General features: G+C 36.4%; 1 protein-coding gene across 6 annotated transcripts in view; it reads right to left on the bottom strand.

The window, feature by feature from the left end:
* The window catches only part of SNTG1 (syntrophin gamma 1), a 320,400-nt gene that overhangs the window by 153,873 nt on the left and 146,552 nt on the right, over positions 1 to 19,975 (bottom strand). For 3 of the 6 annotated variants that reach the window (XM_057397761.1, XM_057397760.1, XM_057397759.1), the window contains exon 2: positions 549 to 603. In XM_057397761.1, coding sequence (XP_057253744.1) covers positions 549 to 575 — 27 coding nt within the window. In that variant the 5' untranslated portion in view covers positions 576 to 603. Of the gene's footprint in view, positions 1 to 548; positions 604 to 19,975 lie in introns of those variants that run through there. The other 3 variants (XM_057397763.1, XM_057397764.1, XM_057397762.1) reach the window with 1 other exon arrangement.

Raw genomic sequence — 19,975 nt, 5'->3', positions numbered from 1 at the left:
AATGTCTACAAATACATCTCATTTACTTTATGGAAAAGTTAGTGGAAGGGCGAAAGAAGTACTTTGCACAGACATTATGAAACTATACTCACTTTAAGCAAAAATAACCCTCTTTAGCTCATCAAATCAGAATGGATTTGCTTTTCATATTGGTCATCTTCACCTCTTTCCCTACTCGACCTTTTCCCCCACCTTTACAGTGCCAGACAGATTTCTGACTCAACTGATGTTTTCAGATATAAACACTGCATGAAGAGCAAAGATCACACAAAACATAGCTACTGCACTTACATTGTGCCTACAGAGGCAAATTGGAATGGGCAGAGGTGATGGCTAGGGGTGAATACACCTGGGCAAATTCTTTCATCTTCTACTACAAAGTCCGTCTGCCACCATAAAGTGATCAGCTGAATAACTTGTATCTGATTATATAACTCCTCTCATTTCAGAAAAAAAGGAAGGAAAAAAGGATTTTGCATATAAAAAGGATTAAAAGTTCATGGAATTTGATTCTACTATTGTTCAAAAAGAAAAACATCTGATCCTACCTCTTCACAGGCGGTCCTGAAATCCATGTGCTATGACACAGCAAGTGATATTTGTCTAAAATGGAGAGAAAGATTTCATTAGAATGAAAAAGATATTGCAAAAATAAAAGTTACCTGTCTGAGCTGAGCGACTGCACTTCTCTTTGTTAGGTCCAGTTATAGTCATTGCTTAAAAAGAGAAATGATTAAAGTTGCAGCAGGATTAGGAAGTGTGAGGTATTAGAAGCTGGTCCTGTTTCTTACAAAGTACACAACCTGATTTCATAGAATATAATAAAAGGAATGCTTATGTCCCCACAACCTTTTCCTCTCCACAGGGCATTCAAACTTACTTTTCTTATTTCAACTATAATTTTTTTTTTGGTTGCTTTTATTCCCCCCACCCCCCACCCCCCCCCCAATATTAAGAGTATACTGGAAAGTAACAGAAATTGAGACTGTTGCTCTTCAGAATACACTTTCTCTTCTAAAAGACTGGTTTTTTTTCTCTCCCCTAATTAAAAACCATCACGCATCAATAACTTTTGTCTCACATTTTTAATGTCTCCAAGTAAGTCAGTGTCATTTAAGTGTGCCTACTTTGCAGAAATATTTATGAGCTGAAAAAACAAATGTTAGAAAGTCAAGAATATGTGTGAATGCTGGCAAAATGTCACACCAAATCCTGTGATTATTACTTTGCCTGGCCTTTACCGAAAGTCTGTTCATCCCAACGCACTTATGCATGCATTTATTAATGGTATAAAGCCACTGGAACAGGCTGTTATCAGAGGATAATAACAGTGTCCTGCTGTTGGTTCTGCAATAGAAACACTCATGTATCACCCAATGACATTTCCAGTAAACATTTCTGGGCAAAAGAGTAATTGTATTCAATGGCTAGCGAATAGAAACCTATACCAAAATCATCCCCATCAAGCATTTTACTGCTGTTCTGTGTTAATTATGTGCTTATAATTATTTGCATAAATATAGTATTAAAAGCTCCCACACAAAAATTGCCCCATTAGCTTAAGCTTAAAACAAAATGTAAAAACTATACCTACAAAAATGTAGGTCTTAATACTAAAGCATCTTCATTTGTTTTGCTGCCATGGATGCAGATTCATTAAACCCAAGCACACATACACATATGAGGTTAATGTTCTGTATTTACTGAGCTTTGCTTGGTTCACAGCCTGTGCTCTATGCTAGCAGAGATAGCCTAGGTTTGATAGGTTACAAAGCAGGAATTTAAAATGGACCCATCATCATTCCTTCATTTATCAGCTTCGCAAGTGCACCAAGATTCAATAAAGAACTATACCTGTAACTCTGCTCTCAAGGTGCTCATAAAAAACAAGGTTGCTACTACAATCTTGAAGATTTTCCCTCTGGTGCGATAGTCTTTGTGCAATGAAGTATGTTTCCTTGTAATTTTTATGAACTCTCTTTCCAGATGCTGACTAAACTCTAGTGGGAAAGAAGCTTTAGTCACCTTAACAAAACGTCCTCTGGGGACTTTTTAGCCTTGTGGGACTATAAAAGCATGTACCTTTAAAATACAAACTGAAGTACTGCACAGAGTCCTCCTTTCTCAGGCCCTCGTTATGTCAGGTCAGAATTCCTAGTGCCATTAAAAGTGTTTTCACTTATGTTCTGCCTTTTATTAATAAAGATCTAAAAAGCTTCGGTTTGGGCAACTATGGTTCCAGAGTCAATGACAATTCCTCTTTGATTCTTTTATAGCTACTCTTTGATCTAAATCATATCTAATCCAGGTAATTTCTACAACTCAGTATTACTCCATTTTCTTGATTTTCTTCTTTTTGTTGGTTTTATTTATTACAAATTTATTTACTTATTTTGGAAATATTTGTATTACCACATAGAAGAACAGTAAGGAGCAACTAGGCTTCACAGGATTATAGACAATTGTACACACAACTCATAATCTAAAATAGCTTCTAATTCTGCTAACAATTTAGCAAACTTGGAAGTATGAAGTTTCATGTGAATACAAAATTCTTTCTTAAAAAAAACTTTAAACCTTCTTTTTTAATCCAAAAAATAGGTGAAATAAAATATACAACAAATACTCTCCTGACAGCCATCTCCTACCTAAATAACTTCTCTGGTTCTCACAGAAAGGTTTTTCACAGTTTTCTCTGGGAAAGCTGGTTATAGGCAGTTTTTCATTGTCTGTAACAACAACTTTAACTATTTAAAATACTGTCTAAAATGTAAAGCTTGCACTAGATAATTCTCAACAAAAAATCACACTCAGGCATTCAGCAACTCAGTTACCAATCTTTGCAGTATAGCTGGCTCTGCTTCTGTATTCCTCTATTTCCTACTGATATTGTCTGTAGCTGCACACAGAGAACTTAAGCCCATTATCAATGTTCTTTTTCTGACTATCAGCAGTTTTATAACACTTGATATTTTAGACACAGCATATAGATGGTTTGCTTTCAAAGTGCATTACCTCATAAATCAGCTCAGAAGCATCACTGTTTCCAGCATTTACATACCAAATAAACACTCTAGATGATTAAGTTACAGGAATACATATCATGAATCACACAGAAATTCTGTGATCTTATGCTGGTAAAATGCACCAAGGATTAGTAACTGTCTCCTCCTGTAATACATTTAAAAAAGGGTAGAAAATCTAATACTAAGTAATTCTGAAAATAAAACATTTGTAAAATGATAAACTGTGAAAGACACTGCTGACAGATATCCCTAATCAGCCTCTGGCTAACCTATGCAAGCTCCTTATCTCCAAACCACCACCACTTTCACTTGAGGACCTTTCCAGCTCTCCTAGGAGCTTCCTTCAGTAGACAGTCCACTGGTTACCAGCTTAAAGCCCCCTTCAGATGCAGCAATCTTTTGTCATATACTTTTTTTTTTTTCTTCCTTTACCCTTAGGTGTCTTTGGGACCAGAAAGTGAGAAGGGAGCTGCCTGTGGCTTTGAAGGGAGGAGGTGCAGAGGAAACAGCAACGTCAGGACAGACAAGGTGTGCAAGCACAGGGAGGGGAAGGCCTGAGCAGCATGCAAAGAGAAAGAATGGCTTCAGTGAGGCTTCCTCTGAAAGTGCTGGGAATCACTGCAATCAAGATATGTAAACAAGCAAGCTCAGGAAAGTTGCTTTCCTTCCTTTTGACTTGATTTGCAATCTGCACATCGTCCAAAACTGAGTTACCAAACTTACTTAGTTCATCTCTGCTGATAGATGCAAAGGATGTAACAAAGGTTGCTAACAGAATTTGACACTTCTTTGGCAGAACAAGCAGCTATTCAATACTGCAAAAAAATTTACTGAGCAATATTATTATGGCATTTGTGTTCTGAAGGGAAATCAATGGCTAAAATAAAACAGTAAAGTTTAAGCATGTGGCAGCCCTCAGAGACAAAGCTTCATTCAGGATAATGCACTGAGTACTTGAGCTATGCTCTGGTCTTCTTATAACAAATCAGGTCATATTCAAGTGGTAATTTCACAAACTACTTCCATGACTGAATACTCCAGTATACTTAATAAGATTGCAAACAAAAAAAACAAAAACAAAAACAAACAAACAGAAAAATTAAAAAATTCATGTGCACAAAACAGTAATAAGAGGCACTTTGCAAAGTGTTGGGAATACCACAAGCCAAATAAAATACTATTGAAGCAACAGCAGAAATGCAGGAGGAATAGTAGGAAACACTACATTCTCAAGGTAACTGATACAAAGTAAGAACACAATACTGTATGCAAGTTCATGGAAAAATTAGGTATTATCTAATGCAGTTCAATTCAGCATATGGTATTACTGCAGCTTCTATACTTCTTACTTGCCAGAGATAGATCACAATAAATTCTTATTGCCTGAGAACTGTCTCAATTAGTAACTGGGTAATGGACTAAAACCATGTTTCAGAGACACAAATATCAGATCTGCAAGTAATTGTAATCAAGTTCACTACTAAACTTCATGTTTGCTTTTTCAAGTCATTCTTTTGCCTCTGTTTTTACGAAGATCTTTAATGCTCTACATTTTGGAGAGGTCTGAAGGAAGTAATATCTGTCATTTCTCTGTGTGTTAGGAAATGTAACATACACATTTTTAACTCTGCAAGGGCTGGGGTTTTATTTGGGTATTTTAGCAATAATTAAGAAACAAACCAAACCCAAAAAACAACAAAAAAAAACAACGAAACCCCAAAACATTTATATTGTAAAAATAGGAAAAGTAGGCTTAGAAATTATCCTTAGGTGTACCATAGCTGGTCCTTTGTGCTTTAAGGAAAAGAAAAATATGTTGCGGAAAAAAGAGTCATTGCTGTAAATGCAAATTCCATGAAGGCATATTCATTCCATCTGGCTTATCACAGAGTGTTTAGTACTGGAAGAGTAGTCAGAGGAATGCAGACAGCACAGTAAATCAAAGGAACAGTTTAGATTAATAAAACTCTATTCAGTTACTGGTTTCAGAACAGCTGAATTATATTTCATTTGAACACTGAGTTACTTATGTTCAGTTAACATAATGATTTTTAATAATTTATGATAGTAACATACTGGACTCATCTGGTGAAAAATTTCTGAGTGAGCTGGGAACAGTGTCTAGGTCCAAACACAGCCTCATACTTCTCATTCAGTTCAATACATGAAGAGGCATCTCTATATACATTTCACAGAATTACAGGTTTAATAAATTAAAGTTGAAAGATGCTTATAGAGCTGGTGGCCCCTAAGATGCACGTACTTCAATCTACCTGATAATTCAAGGACTGAGATGAACTTTGAACTCAGCAAAGCTGTGCACTTCAGCAGCAGTGAGGAAAATACCTGACAAACCTATTTAACAAAATGTCCAGCTCTTGGCAAAGCTAACGCTTCAAAAGAAATGAAGCTGCAATTAGTAGCCGACAAGGCTTTTAATGTTTCTTTCATTTTACCTTGGTTAAAACAAGAATGATATTTACCTACCAATCGTAATTTATTCTGTTAGCTGCAAGCATTTCTAATCAGCATGCCCAATTAAGAATTCACTGTATAAATTTTTTTTTTTTTACAAGAATCAGTGAGCCACAAGGCAGTATTAACTGAATAAACGTATCTTGGGCTTCTGTTTGTTTATCTGGTACTCTTTGGGCTAACAACTATCTAGCGCCCCCCCGAACAAACATCCGCAAATTGAGCTAATGAATAACCCAGTCTTTTCTGGCTTGGCAAAAGCACACTGATGTAAATAGCAAAAAAAAAAAAAGAACAATGCAACACGCAGTCTTTCAAGGGGGGAAATGCAGTGTTACAGGTGAATTGTCTAAATAAGGAGAGGTTAAATGCCAATGGTCTGCCAGTGCATGTCTTTATGTAAAATGCTCTATGGCAAAACGGAACAAAAAAGTTTGGCTTTGGGTCAAAGCCTAGAATGTTGGTAGAAAAAAACAAACCTTGTGTCTGGCTTTTCCAGTGATACCTTTTAGTGATTCACTAGACATGTCTAAATATAATTATGTACTTAATTCCAATGAGGTAGTGCAGATGTCAGAGCCCAAGCAGGGATTAAATGTCTCTTCATTCTTAACTGCTCTGGAGGCTGCATGAACTGTGTCATGATTTAGACTATGTCTCAGGTTTGTCTAAAAGTGCCTTGTAGCAAAGATGAACAGAAGTTCTTTTCTGATTATCTGGCACTGCAGTACAGTTTTTCTCTCCATTATCTCTCAACACAGAATTTCCTTATAAAAGAGATACTGACACTCCTCTGCCAAGGCAATTGTTTCCCAGTCAAATATAAATTTCATGCCTCTGGCACTATGCCAAATGCTAGTAGTTTGGAAATAGACCTTCCACATCATGTTGCATCTTTTGATTACACTTAAGTTTTAAAAATAACCCAAACAATATTGCACCAATCTCCTACAGGAGGTTACAAAATAAATTAATAAACACTCAGGACACTTTAATTTGGGAATTGCTTACATACTAAAGTAAGCTAAAGACAGGAATGCTTCCACTTCTTCAAATGCTGAGCATGCTTTTCCAAATTAACATGCAGGTAAGATAATACTTAGTGGCAAGGTCAGTTTAATGTAAGTTTTGTCTTTGTCTTACCTCCAACTTTGAACATTGACCCAAGGGATCAATATTGGGATTGTTCAACATCTTTGGACATGGACAGTGGGATTGAGTGCACCCTCAGCAGGTTTGCTGCTGACACAGTGTGTGATGCAGTTAACATGCTGAAGGGAAGAGATGCCATCCAGAAGGACCTGGACAGGCTCTAGAGTTGGGCCAGTGCAAACATCATGAAGTTCAACAAAGCCAAGTGTATCTGGGTCAGGGCAATTGCAAGCACAAATACAGGCTGGGTGGAGACTGTCTTTAAAGCAGCCCTGAGAAGAAGGACTTGGGGGCAGGCACCGGCTGAGGAGAAACTCAACAGGACCCAGCGATGTGTGCTTGCAGCCCAGAAAGCCAATCATTTCCCAGGCTGCACCAAAAGAAGCATGGCCAGCAGATCGAGGGAGGAGATTTTCCCCTTCTATTCTGCTCTTCCACCTGGAGTAATGCTATCAGCTGTAGGGCCCCCAACACAAGAGGCATGTGGACCTGCTTGAGCAGTCCAGAGGAGGGCCACAAAGATGGTCAGAGGGCTGAAGCACCTCTCTAGTGAAGACAAGCTGGGAGAGCTGGGCTTGTTCAGCCTGGAGGAGAAAAATTTCAAGACAGGCCTTATAACAGTCTTCCAGTACCTAAAGGAAGACTACAGGAAATCTGGAGAGGGACTTTTTACAAGGGCATGTAGTGTGACAGGGTAAGGGGGAATGGTTTTGAACTGACCAAGGGGACATTTAGATTAGACATAAGGAACAACTTCTTTATGATAAGGGTGGTGATACACTGGCATAGGTTGCCCAGAGAAGCTGTGGCTGCTTCATCAGTAGCAATATTCAAGGCCAGGTTGGACAGGGCTTTGAGCAACTTGATCTACTGGAAGGTGTCCCTCCTGCCCATGGCAGGAAGGTTGGAACCGGGTGATCTATAAGGTCCTTTCCAACCCAAACCTTTTTATGACTCTATGATTTATTCAACAGACAACATAATAAAACACACATTTAGCCATGTAAAGTCCAGAGAAACTAGACTTCGGAATCATGTGGTAATAACTAAATTTATATATATTTAAATAGTCATAAAAGTTTCTAACATTTTCCTATGTGACCAGAACAGTATGGATTAATGCAAACTAAGATAAATTGATTCACAAATAGGGAAGTGCAAAAAATCAGTATGACCACTAAATGAAATAAGCATACAAAATATTTTTGAGTTTTATATATGCACAGACTAAGAAAATGTATGTGGCATATATAATAAAGGAGTGTTAAAACACACTTAGTGAAATTGTTTGGCTAAATGTATTTCTTTAGGAAATGGATTCCATTATCAGAAAACTCAGTCACACAATCCCCACTAATCCTAGCTCTTTCATTTCAGATTCAGACTAAGAAACCATGAATGCAATACCAGCACATAATTTACATTTCCCCACTGCTAACAGGACTTTCCCTCAATTTCTGTAGGCAAGTGTATCCCTACTGACTTTAAAAAAATGTTTTAAATTAATTGCTGTTGATACTTGTGCATGCCATGTTCACTGGGCAGTGTTTGTTTTTGTGCTTAAAATAATCAAAATAATAATGTAAAGTTAACAACAAAAATTAAACCAAGATTAAATAGAGACATGACATCAGACTTAATACAGAAGATGTTCATTGGATTAAATGAATGTTTTTCTTCCAATTTACAAGTGTATATAGTAGCACATATTTCCATTTCGTTATTTGACTGAAATGTTTCCTGTATACCAGGGAAAACACAAACTAGGATTTTTCAAGTGATACGACACCATTTCTGCTCATATGCTGGTTTGAATCAGAAACTTGATAGAGTTTGAACTAACAAGATAAGCATAACTGAAAGAAATGTCAAAGTCTAATCTCAGAGAAATTCAGAAGTTTCATTAACTTCAATGAAAACAAAATGACAAGTCATTTTAAATTGCCCCAAGACATAAATAAAATCCTAGTTTCATTTGAAAATTCATAACCAAACCAATATTTGAATTTGACCTTCCTTTACTATTTATTTCCTTACTATTTTATCATATCCTAGTCTACACTCAGAAAATCAAAACACTGTTATATTTAATATTAACAAGTTATGTATCACAATGAAATACATTTGTAATTGGTTTGAAATAGATCAGTGGAAGTATTTTAAATGCTTTCCTATTATTTCCATAGGTGTGAACATTTAAAGTGGACTAAGGCATCTCTGTGCTGAAGATGAGCTGTTTGTTGTGTCAGGTCATTGATCCTTTAATGTCACTGATTTTCTTCATGGCTTTTTTTTTTCCTTCCTTTTCTAAAATATTAATTTACAGATTTTTCACAAAGAATCAAGTGAATAAAAAATGAATAAATTGAAAAATTAATTTATAAAAGTATTTAAATTAATGTGATCGAGTAACCATTTAATAGCTTTAGACTAAAGTCTAAACTGCAGGTTAGTTCCTACTACCAGGTCCTGTGATCAACAGCAACCTTCCTGCTAAGAAGCATGCACACACTTCCAGTGGTCACCATTAAAAACCGTGCATTTGTTTGTGATCGCTGGGACATCCTAACTATGGCAGAGAGCACCTTTATTGCAGTTGCTGATACAGTGTTGCCTTATCTGCAAAACTGCTTCTAAAGTTTACCATTAAACACCAATTTTCCTCAGGTAAAGTTAAAAAAAAAATAAAAAAATAATCCATTTCAAATAGTTGCCAGTGAAGGAAGAAGGAATAATCCTGTGCCTTAACTAGGAAATTCTGGCCATCAGAGATATATCACGATCATGGTTTGCATGGCCTTCACCACATTTATCTTTTTTCAAAGCAAATACTTCTATACAGAAGAATTCAGTACTTACAGAAAACAAACACCAACAAGTTGGCTCAAAATTAATCAACATAATTAGATCTTCCACTTGAGTTTTTATATGATTGCAGCAAAAGCCTCTTTAACTTCTCTGGAATCCAGAAAATGCGAATTTGTAGCAGTACTGCTGTAACATCATCAAGTCAGGTTTATTTATTGTCAAACTGTTCCTCCAGTAGTACATTGTCAAAATGCATAAAAAGAGAACTTGAGATATGCAAAATATGCCACACAGGAAAACAGCACTTAAAGAACTGTAAAATTAAAATAAACAAAGTTAAGTAGCCAGTGAGAAACAATGCTAAGCAGAAAATATCCCTATAAGAGCAGCACCCCTCACTGAAAATCTGGATGGAACTGAACTGGACTGCATTGGTGAAATGGTCATCTTAGCTGTCCATACAGCCTTTCTTGCAGGTTGTTAATCCTGCCATAGGAGTGTAGTAATAAATTGCTAAGAAACACCAACTACAGCCTCCTCCACTTTTAAAAACTGAGGTTGATTCAGGCTAGTGGTAAAATATGCCGGTCCAGGAACACTGAGACACCACATAATGACACCCAGGCAGGGCAGACGTAGGCGGGCAGCTCACTGAGAACCAGGATGTCAAAACCTGAAACTCATGAGAAATTTTTCTGTGTCTGTAAAAGTCTTGGACATGCTCATAATGCAATATAATATGGGTGGGACTAATATCAGTAACTCCTTCTATGATTATCTTTCACACTCTACTAAATGCAGGTGTGAGTCAGTAAATGTAGATGAGAGAAGATGAGAAAATTAAAGGGTAAGTCAAGCAGACTGGAAGATGCTGAATGTCATGTTGAAAAAGTGCTGCCAGTAATAGAATGAGAAGAATGTGAAACAGAATCTGAAACTTGATAGATCAGCAGAAAGGAGATAGGGTAGGCCAAACTGAGGAAGGGTTTGGGTGACGGGCAAGTTGAGGAATGAGGAAGAAAGAGACAGCCTGAGGAGAGTGAAAATGAAGGTCTGTAACCACCACAGAGCACTGGCCCCCAGGGAAATGTACCCCAAAATCACACCAAAATTCCACAGGGATAGTAGCATACACCCATTTTACTGTAAAGAATACTAAATTAAGCAGTGTCAGCAAATTTAATGTATATACCATTAAGCTATTAAATACGGATTTAGCCCATACCAACCAGTACTCTCCAAAACAACAGACTACATGATTTAGTAGTTAGCGTAAGGATTATTCTCAATATACAATTATCTTACAGCCACCTGACTTCAGAGGACAGGGTAGTTGAATACCAGCGATGCAGGCTGTCTTACGCAGCTACCCTCAAAGCCAGAAGCCATTTTTATTAATAATGATAAATGTAAACTAGGAGCTTCATCTTTTGGAAACTCACAAGAAGTGCCAGAACATTGCAGCTAGAGCTCAAATGACAGCTCTAAAGCTTCCAAGCCTACCTGTGAGAGTATTAGAAGATAGCTCATTATGGGTTACTTTTTTTGTTTTATTTTTCAAGTAGGTTCCAGTGGGAAATTTAGATTGTGATTGTGCAGCTGAAACCAAGTCATAATGTATACACAAAAGGATGATGGCTTCAGTTTGCATAGCTATGCTTAATTAAAGTATTTTCCAACTTTTTAACTTACCTGAAAGATTTTAAACATAAGTCTTCAAATCAAATGGGACACGAGTTTAAATAATTCTACTGATGTCTCCAAAAGCCACAGATATAGTGGTGTACATCTATATTGGTACACTAAACAGTACCAAAGACATCTGCACTTCAAACACAGTCACTGAAGTAAAGCAGGACTTTTGCTCGTCTTTTTTTACTTTCCATGACTCTCAGTCAAGAGAGTAGGGGAGAATACAGAGTTCAGGTCACAATTCCTTTACTCACTTTAAAATCTATTTTGAGGAATAGAAAGATTAGTTTAAAGACTCCATCCTATTCCTGTGGGGATATGGAACCAGGGGGACGTATGCGGTTCTTTTTCAGCACACTTTTTCCCCAGGGTAATGGAGTAGGAAACAAAATTCTCAAACTATCCACAAAGTTTGTGTGTTAATAAATGTAACACAGTGCCAGTCCAAGAAGACTGATGTAAAAAGCATAAAAAGCATAAAAAGGGGAGAGAAAAACATTAGAGAAGAGGGAAGAGATTGTTTATAAGAAGGGCAGTGAAAGAAAAGTGGAACACATTTTTAAAAAATCATTTGCATTTCCCCAGTACATACTATTTTTTAAAACTGTATACAAAAGTCAGCTTGATCAAATCCATATATAGTAAGAGAAATTGTATTTTTTTTTTCACCAGCAGTATTCCATATTCTAACTATGACTGGTAAGCTGAAGGGAAAGTATTTTAGGTATATGAAAAACCTAACTTTAAACTTTGTTGTTTTTTTTTACCTCCTCTACCCTCAGCAGATCTGAGGAAAAAAAGGTTAAACTTGGAGAAAGAGAAGTCATGTAAACCTTAGGAATAAGGTGACTATAAGCAGTACTGTTGAGAAGAGAGGGTCAGAGATGCATTAAGAGATACTTTTCTGAATGATTATAACCATGTTGTACTTTAAAAAGTCTTTTCATGAGATTATCAGAATTATCAAAGTTCATTGCTTGTGACATGCCTATTGAAAACAAATTACTGAAGTGCAGCTTTGCGTACCGAGTCACAAATGCTTAAAAACATCCTTTATCATTTTAGAAATAGTCAAGTGAAAGAGAGATATGTAAAGAAAACAACCTCTGTACAGAAGTCCAGTGACATGCTGAATTAAAGCAATTTAAGCAAATGTTAGCACAACACACTGATGCAGGAAATTAATATGGGTGTTGTGGGGCTGTGCAAAATGCTTGAGGATCTGGGATTTGGCAAACCTGTCACAAAGGAATGATTAAGGCAGGAAGCTCAGCTAAATTAAGACCAAGCAGCAGAACAAAATACATGACTATTTTTAGAAACTGTTGACGTCCACATAGCCCAGGGAAAAAACTGGTCTCCTAGTTTCAGTGTAAGTGACAGCAATGCCATCAGGGCAAGCTACAAGGACACAGTGAGAGTAAACGGCAGACAAGTTAAATATGAGGCATGTACAGGACAATGAGAAATGATAGCATAGCAGAAGTTCTGGAAAACTCATGTCAAGAACTCTGCTGCTCAGAATCCCCTTTTGCCAGTTAATGAACATGCCAAAGTGCAAGTTAGACTAGGAAATCTTGGTATCAAGTAGCTTTATATGAGCTTGAAACTATGTAAGAGAAAACCAATGTCAGTATAAATACTGATATTGAGTGGGAATTCTTTATGATGGTTCTAGCTTCAGAAGTGTTGTTCTATGCTTGTCTGTGATACTTGATCATAGTTTAAAAGAATTATTGATAAAGCATAACTGAGTCTGATTCAAAAATTCAGTGAAAACTAGAATGCTAAAGAAGTTATTAGAGAGTGTTTCACTCTTTGGGAAAGGCTTCTCCTTTGAAAATTGCAATTTCTTTAGTTAACTGATGATACTACCTCTCAGAGCAATAGCACAGTTTCCACGTTCTTTCATTTCTTCATGGTTTTAACAGCCATAAGTGTCTGTTTAAAACAATGGTTCACTCAATGAGAAATATTTTGGTTTCTTTAAAACAGCTTTTCTTTTTTTTTTAATTTTCCCTCCCTAAAAATAGCAGCAGTTTTAACAATCATCAACAGTCAAGCTATAAAATATCATGAAAGTTCAGAAGTATTGCCATGAGAATTTTAAGCTACCACTTGAACATGAGCATAGAATCATAGAATAGATTCAACAGATTTTCTGGAATCATAGCATGATTCCGGAAAGATCATAAGAACTGACAAGTGGTAAATATACACTGAGTCCACAGTTCCTTTGGAGTCTTACAATCATGTTGTGGAAGAAACTGAAGAAAGAGGACACATCTGTTAAGAACACAGGAGTAAAAACCTTCATCACTTAATTTCATTTCCTTTGCGATTACATGTTAATATATCAAAAGATTAAAAAAAAAATAAAGCCTGTCCTTATTATATGCAGTCTCATGGTCTTCTGCTACCTCCTCTGACTTTTAAAAGAGACTGCCTTAGAGAAAATCAATATTACTCAATCAATCTGCTGCCGTTAACTTGCAGTATAATGTAGGAGAAAACAGTAGGCAACACCTTCTCGATAGTAGTAGTGTTATGTGTAAGATTTTTAACAGGACCCTAGAACAGCAGTGAACCCCTCAAAAATGGTTTAATATTTGTCAATCAAATGAACTTTTTTGTTCTCCTTCATGGAAACAGAGCAGGAAGACAAATCTTATATTTTAAGACATTCCCCAACAGACTGCTGGAGTGTATGTGCTCTCTTAGGCTGCCAAATTACGCTAGAGTGTACTGATCGTCTTTAGAAGGGACAAAGACAATGTCTGTGGTCTGCTTTTATGGAAACTTTTTATATGGGTGCAAATAATAATGTAAAAAATATTACTCCAATAAAAATAATAGCAGTAGTGCACACAATATAGTGCCATGCATGGTCAAAGAACTATCCCATTGTTACAAATCCTAAGTAACTGGCTAAAAATAAGTCTTTCTCTGAACAGAGTTCTAGCATCACGGGATTTTTCAGACTTTTTCAGTCTTTTTGGCAAAACTCAGCTCCCTTAGTAATTCCTCCTTCCCTGGACTAGTTTGCTGTAAACCTTCAAGATACCAACCTTGCAACAGACAATACAAAACCACGTTTTCTTACAAAATTATTAGATCACCTTCACTGCATATGCGCATCTCCTACCACCCCTTCCAAGAAGCCTGCTCTGATATGGCTTCTGATCAAGTTTATACGTTTCCTGGGGAAGTAGCTGTGGCATCCCCCAGATAGGTCAACCCAACACCAGCTCTGCACAGCATTAGGCAAGGAAGGTCATGGTTAGGAAAAAACACAGGAAGGAAAGATACAACTTCTGTTCTGAGATCTCCTTCCACGTGTAATAGTTTCTCAAGCTTTTAATGGAGGCTTAGGATCAGGTTGTAGAGAATAAGAACATGGGGTGGTTATTCACCACTTGGACTTTCAAATGGTTTACATGGTAAAACTCTTTTACTTTTTCCTCAAAGCTTGTAACCGACTTTTTCATTTGCCTCACAAATTTCAAGTCTCTTGTTCAGAAACCTACAAAAACTGAGGGAGGTTGTTGTGCATGCTCCATCCCTGGCAGTGTTCAAGGCCAGGCTGGACAAAGCCTTGGGTGGCATGGTTTAGTGTGAGGTGAGGTGTCCCTGCCCATGGCAGGGGGCTTGGAACTAGATGATCTTAAGGTCCTTTCCAACCCTAACTATTCTATGATTCTATGATTCTATGAACTAATAAGAGTATAATATATCTGTTCATTTAGATACTTTCCCAGAAACTCTATGGTATAGGCCCATTCCTCATTCTGTATTCTGGAGATAATGAGATCTCAGAGTTGGAAGACTTACCAGCCCATGCCTGTGGCTTTTGCTCCCATCTTCTAATATTCATCACTGCAGACCTATAATTCTTTAACTATGTAACTCTGCCATTAGCGGAAATTCGGGTAATAGTTTGTTCAGTGCCTGTTGTAAGCAAGCAGAATTGAACTGGATATATGGATTTTCCTTATATCTTTCCAAAGTTTGATATTCCACTTCAAAATCTTCTTTGCACTGTAACTGACAACATAGGATTCATAACTCTGCCCCTTTCACTTCTAACCTTTTTGCTTGTGACATCTTACCGCCTCCACAACCTGCCAATATTATCCTTATTATTCTTTTAAAAATTTTATGTCTCACTGCTTCTCTTTTGACAAGCTATATTAGGTCTTGGTTTCAATTTCTGCTGGACTTCCTCCTAAGATCAAATTTTGACTATTTATGACTGAAATCTATGTAAAACTGATTGCAGTGTACTTGTTAAGGTTTAAGAGCATCCAATCTAAGATTGCAGTATGAGAAATACCTTACAGTACACAAATATTCAAAAGCTTGAGCTGAAAGAGTCTGTTCCAATATCCTAGCTTCAAGTCCTACAGTTTTCTCATTTCTAAGTTTTTAAGATGAAGTATCACACTTATAAACTTTTGGGTAATTACAGGTCATTTAATCTTGTATACACAAAGAGCTTCCTAAATATGCAATATTTTTCTTCTCCCTTTTAATATTCCAGATACAAGAATCATCTATCAAAATCAGAAGGGAATTCAAAACCAGAAAACAGTGACAATGGAATCGGAGTGTCTTTCCCAAATCTTAATTAAAAAAAAAAATACATATATATAAATTTATATACTTGCAGAGCAATGCAACCTAACTTTGAAAAAGTCTAGGTGGAAAGAATTTAGAGAACTGTCCTGTAAAATGCTGAAAAGTCCTGTTTCAGAGAAGAAGGGAAAACTGAAGGATGTGATACATTACAGTCTGCTGTGTAAATTCATAAAAAAAAAAAAAAAATTTCTCAATATGCAACTCATTTGATGGATGAGCTGCGTCCAGGATGAAACCTACTGCTCATGGATTATTTTTTTATTATTATGACATCATTACTTAAATGTGCAATCAGCTTACATTACCTCTATTAGAATTCAGGCACTTCTCCAAATTCTTCATTTTTACAACCTTTCTTTGAAAAGGACAAACAATAAACCTGGTAAAGTTTTGTAGGTATTTGTAGCTATCTGTCCTTCAGCTATGATACTGACGATGCAGTAAGCTGACTGTGGTTTATACAATGCAACAGATTTGAAAAACTGCTCTTGTTTTTGTTAAGTCAGTTATAAAGCCAGACTTTACCCCTCTCTATACTCTGTGCTCTGTAATCTCCCAGGTAGAAACCTTCAAAGATACTGTTCTAAAATATGGAACAAAGCATCTCAGAAATGTGCTATTTGAGATGAAAAATTAGGGGCCCATTAAACTAGAGCACTGACTAATATTCTCTCTTTTTTTCCTTTACTACTTCTTTCACATTTCACCTATCTAGGCAGGACTAGTCTGCTGAAGCAAAATTAGAATTCCAGAGAAGATCTGAACTGCTGAAATGTTAAACATGTCAGCACGTTAGAGATCCACACTTCTGCTCCACAGCAATAAATAGTACAAGGTCTAACTGTCTCTTCCTGATCCTCAGGTGAAAAGAACAATTGATATCAGTCACATTCAGCAGGCACTTATACTGTGTCTTACCCTGGCAATCCAGGCTGAAATTAAGTACTGCAAAACCTGTCTGCTCTGGGGTTCAGTGAGTGAAGTGGTCTAATCTCAGTTAATATGCTATAGAAGAATATCTTTCTTTTTCTGTCCATTATTCCTTCACTAAATAAATTCCAAATAAATAAACAGAAACTCCTATCTGCATGTAACATTTACATCCAAAATCCCCATTCTAAAAGGCATGAAAAGCAGGTGCAGATGTATCTCAGGACACAATTGCATTGAATAACATCAGAATGAGCAACACATTTTGATGCAAGTCAGAAATAGGTAATGCAGATAATATACTGTTGTTTTCAGTGTCCTAACGTTAACTCAGAGTCACCTAACCAAAAGCAAAAGGCCTCCAGCTCTCCAACTATCACTCAAATAGCTCATTTAAGATTAACAATAATCTTTTCATTTTTATCTCTTGTAGATAAAAGGGAATCAGTAAAGGAAATTAATCACAGCAGGATTTGATTCAGGTTCAGCCAACCTTTTTATTAATGAAAATATATTAATTCAGTTGGGTTTTAATAGTAAAGTTGGGGTGAGAATATGGCTATAAACCACAGGCAGAATGACCCTCATCTATCTTTCACTGTCCTCTAACCTTCCAACCCAACCCACCCTAACTCCTCAGCACATGGACAATGCAGGAAACTTGACAACCCAGAGCTTAGCATAAAGTTGTGTGCCACTTCAACAATCACCTCTTTTCCACACTTTCAAATTAATACAGAGGATGGTCAAAGTAAGAGGGTGGAAGAAGGCACTTAAAGAGGGATGACCAAAGACTATACGAAGGCACAGGATGACCGCTCATTTGTCGCACCGAGACCATAGTTTTCCTTCTGTCTGTGAAGGATGCATTAACGCTACCTAATTTTGTGCAGAGGGACAACCGTGACCTGGTAAGACTCAACAGACAGATCCATTTTGTTCTGGGCAGTAGGACTTAATCAGACCACTTAAAGATATATGATTGTACACAGTTTTCTTACTGAATGAATTTTTCTTTATGCTGCCTGTCAGAAACAGTAAAAAAGTTACTCCTTCCTTACTCAATAAAGAAATAAATAGCATTTAAATTGTATTTAGTAATTACAAACTTTATTTTTTTTTTTTTTTACTATCCTATACATCATGCGGTTTGCTGCAAAAACATATTTTTAATAGTTCTTTTCACTGAGGGTATCCTATATGCCATAAAAATTAAAATATTACTGCAGATGGAATTATGGCTACAATTATGGAGGAAGGCTCAGTGCCTTCAGCAATAGAGTAATATAAATGCTACATAATAATTTCATTTCCTCTCCAAATGTTGTCAGATTAATTTACACAAGCAAATTGCCCTTTCCCTCACACACCACAGAAACAGTTGCCCTGGAGTGAAAGATAATCACTCTTTATACACGGTGTCGTACAACTGAATGGGGTGAGACTTTCTCATTGAAAGGCAACAATTGTACGGCCAACTGTTGCACAGATGACTGGATGAAATGGTATTTCTTACATGACTTTGCATCAGCAACATGAAGAAAAATGTTTTTACAAATGAAAACCTACATGTGAAGCAGCTAAAATAACACTGACCAATTTCACTGGGAAAGGGAAAACAATGACCAAACACAGTAAAACTAAAACACAGTGCTAATACTGGTTTTTAAATATATGGTGTATATTAAAGTTTAGCATAAAACACAGCATTCAGCATGAAGAATAAAGTCACTCTGTCTTTAATAGTAATGTAGCTGAAAGCATTTGCTGTTTTAAAATGTTATATTGCAATGTCTAACACTAATATTCAGAAGACTGGGCAGGCATTTATTTTCATGTATCCAAATGTTCATAAGTAATAAGATTTACTCTGAATATGGAATGAATTAGATACATCTTACACATCACAGGCTATTTAATGTTTTAAAAGAATATGATTTTGGTAATGACCATATTGCATAATTTTCTGTCCATTTTACAAAATCAGATGAAGTTAAACAATGATGAGAAAATCTATAGCCATATATCTGATATCGGAGAGAAACCCCGGGTAACTTACAAGTGGCAACACTTAATTAACTTCTCCTGTATTTTATTTGTTCTCAAATTTGCTCTTTATGAATTCTGCACAAATCTACCAGACACCAAGAATATTTTAAAATTCCTAGTTATGCTTTATTTTTTCAGAGTTTCACAGATGAAATTTTGTTTCTGATGACCTCAGTGGAAATGTTGCCATTATCTTGAAAGACACTAAGAGCTTCACATTTCTCAGCAAGCTATTCCTGGTTAACAGGAATGTGTTGACCCTCACTGTATTTTCACATACCCATTAAGATCTTTAAAGCTATAATAACTGACAGAACTAAGGAATCACCCCCTAACCCCTGATTCTGTAACATGGCATTTTACACAATGGTGCAGTCATGATACTAAAGCCCCCCTCAGTTTCACTTACACCACAGTTGTGAGAACATGTTGTAAGAACAGGGACTGCTGTTGGGAGAAGAGTCTTCTGTATTTGTCCTTCACTGGGAGACCAACATTCCACTAGCCTGACAATCTACCTTCTACAAAGTATATCACAGTAAATATAACTAATGTTTTCACTTGCATAATTGACAGTAATGACACTTCGTTTCATAGTAATTGAACAGGCACCTGTTACAACCCATCAAAAGAGCCTCGCTCACCAAAATGCTTAGCAGAAATAACACATACTGAGTCTTAAAAGAAACTATCATTCATTATGACTAATATAATGGTAATATGTAGCAATATTAAACCAACATGCTTTAAAATTATCAATTTTATTTTGGATTAAATAGGCACAAATTAAGATTATGAAATTAAGAAATAGCAAAAATGAACACATTATCTCAAGTGAAAAAAGCCAATATTTTGCATTTTTGTGGCCATTAATGACGATTCAACTGCGCTACGATGCTGTTTTATAGCGTTCTATTTCAATTTATAATCCTGTATGTGCTTATTTTTGAGACTGAATAATTTTTATTTATTTTTGAAATTTATGGCACCTAGTCAGTCGCAAATTTACTACTAAACTAACCTCATCAAAAGGAGATCATGCCCATTTTTTTAAAGAAATGTGAATTGAAAAAAATGTTCAAAGACCTTTATCAGTTATGTTTTATCATCTGTACTACAAAGTTCATTCTGGGGCCAAAACAAGGGCAAGCTCTCTGACACGTATGAAGCTATATGTTAATGGCAAACCCAAATTCTTTCTACCT

This window comes from Pezoporus wallicus, unplaced genomic scaffold (assembly GCF_028554395.1).
Source record: "Pezoporus wallicus isolate ANWC-B61680 ecotype Strahan unplaced genomic scaffold, APGP_CSIRO_Pwel_v1 contig_227, whole genome shotgun sequence".
NCBI classification, from domain to species: Eukaryota; Metazoa; Chordata; class Aves; order Psittaciformes; family Psittacidae; genus Pezoporus; species Pezoporus wallicus.
Note: the sequence above shows the minus strand (reverse complement) of the source record. Positions and strands in the feature narration are given on the sequence as shown.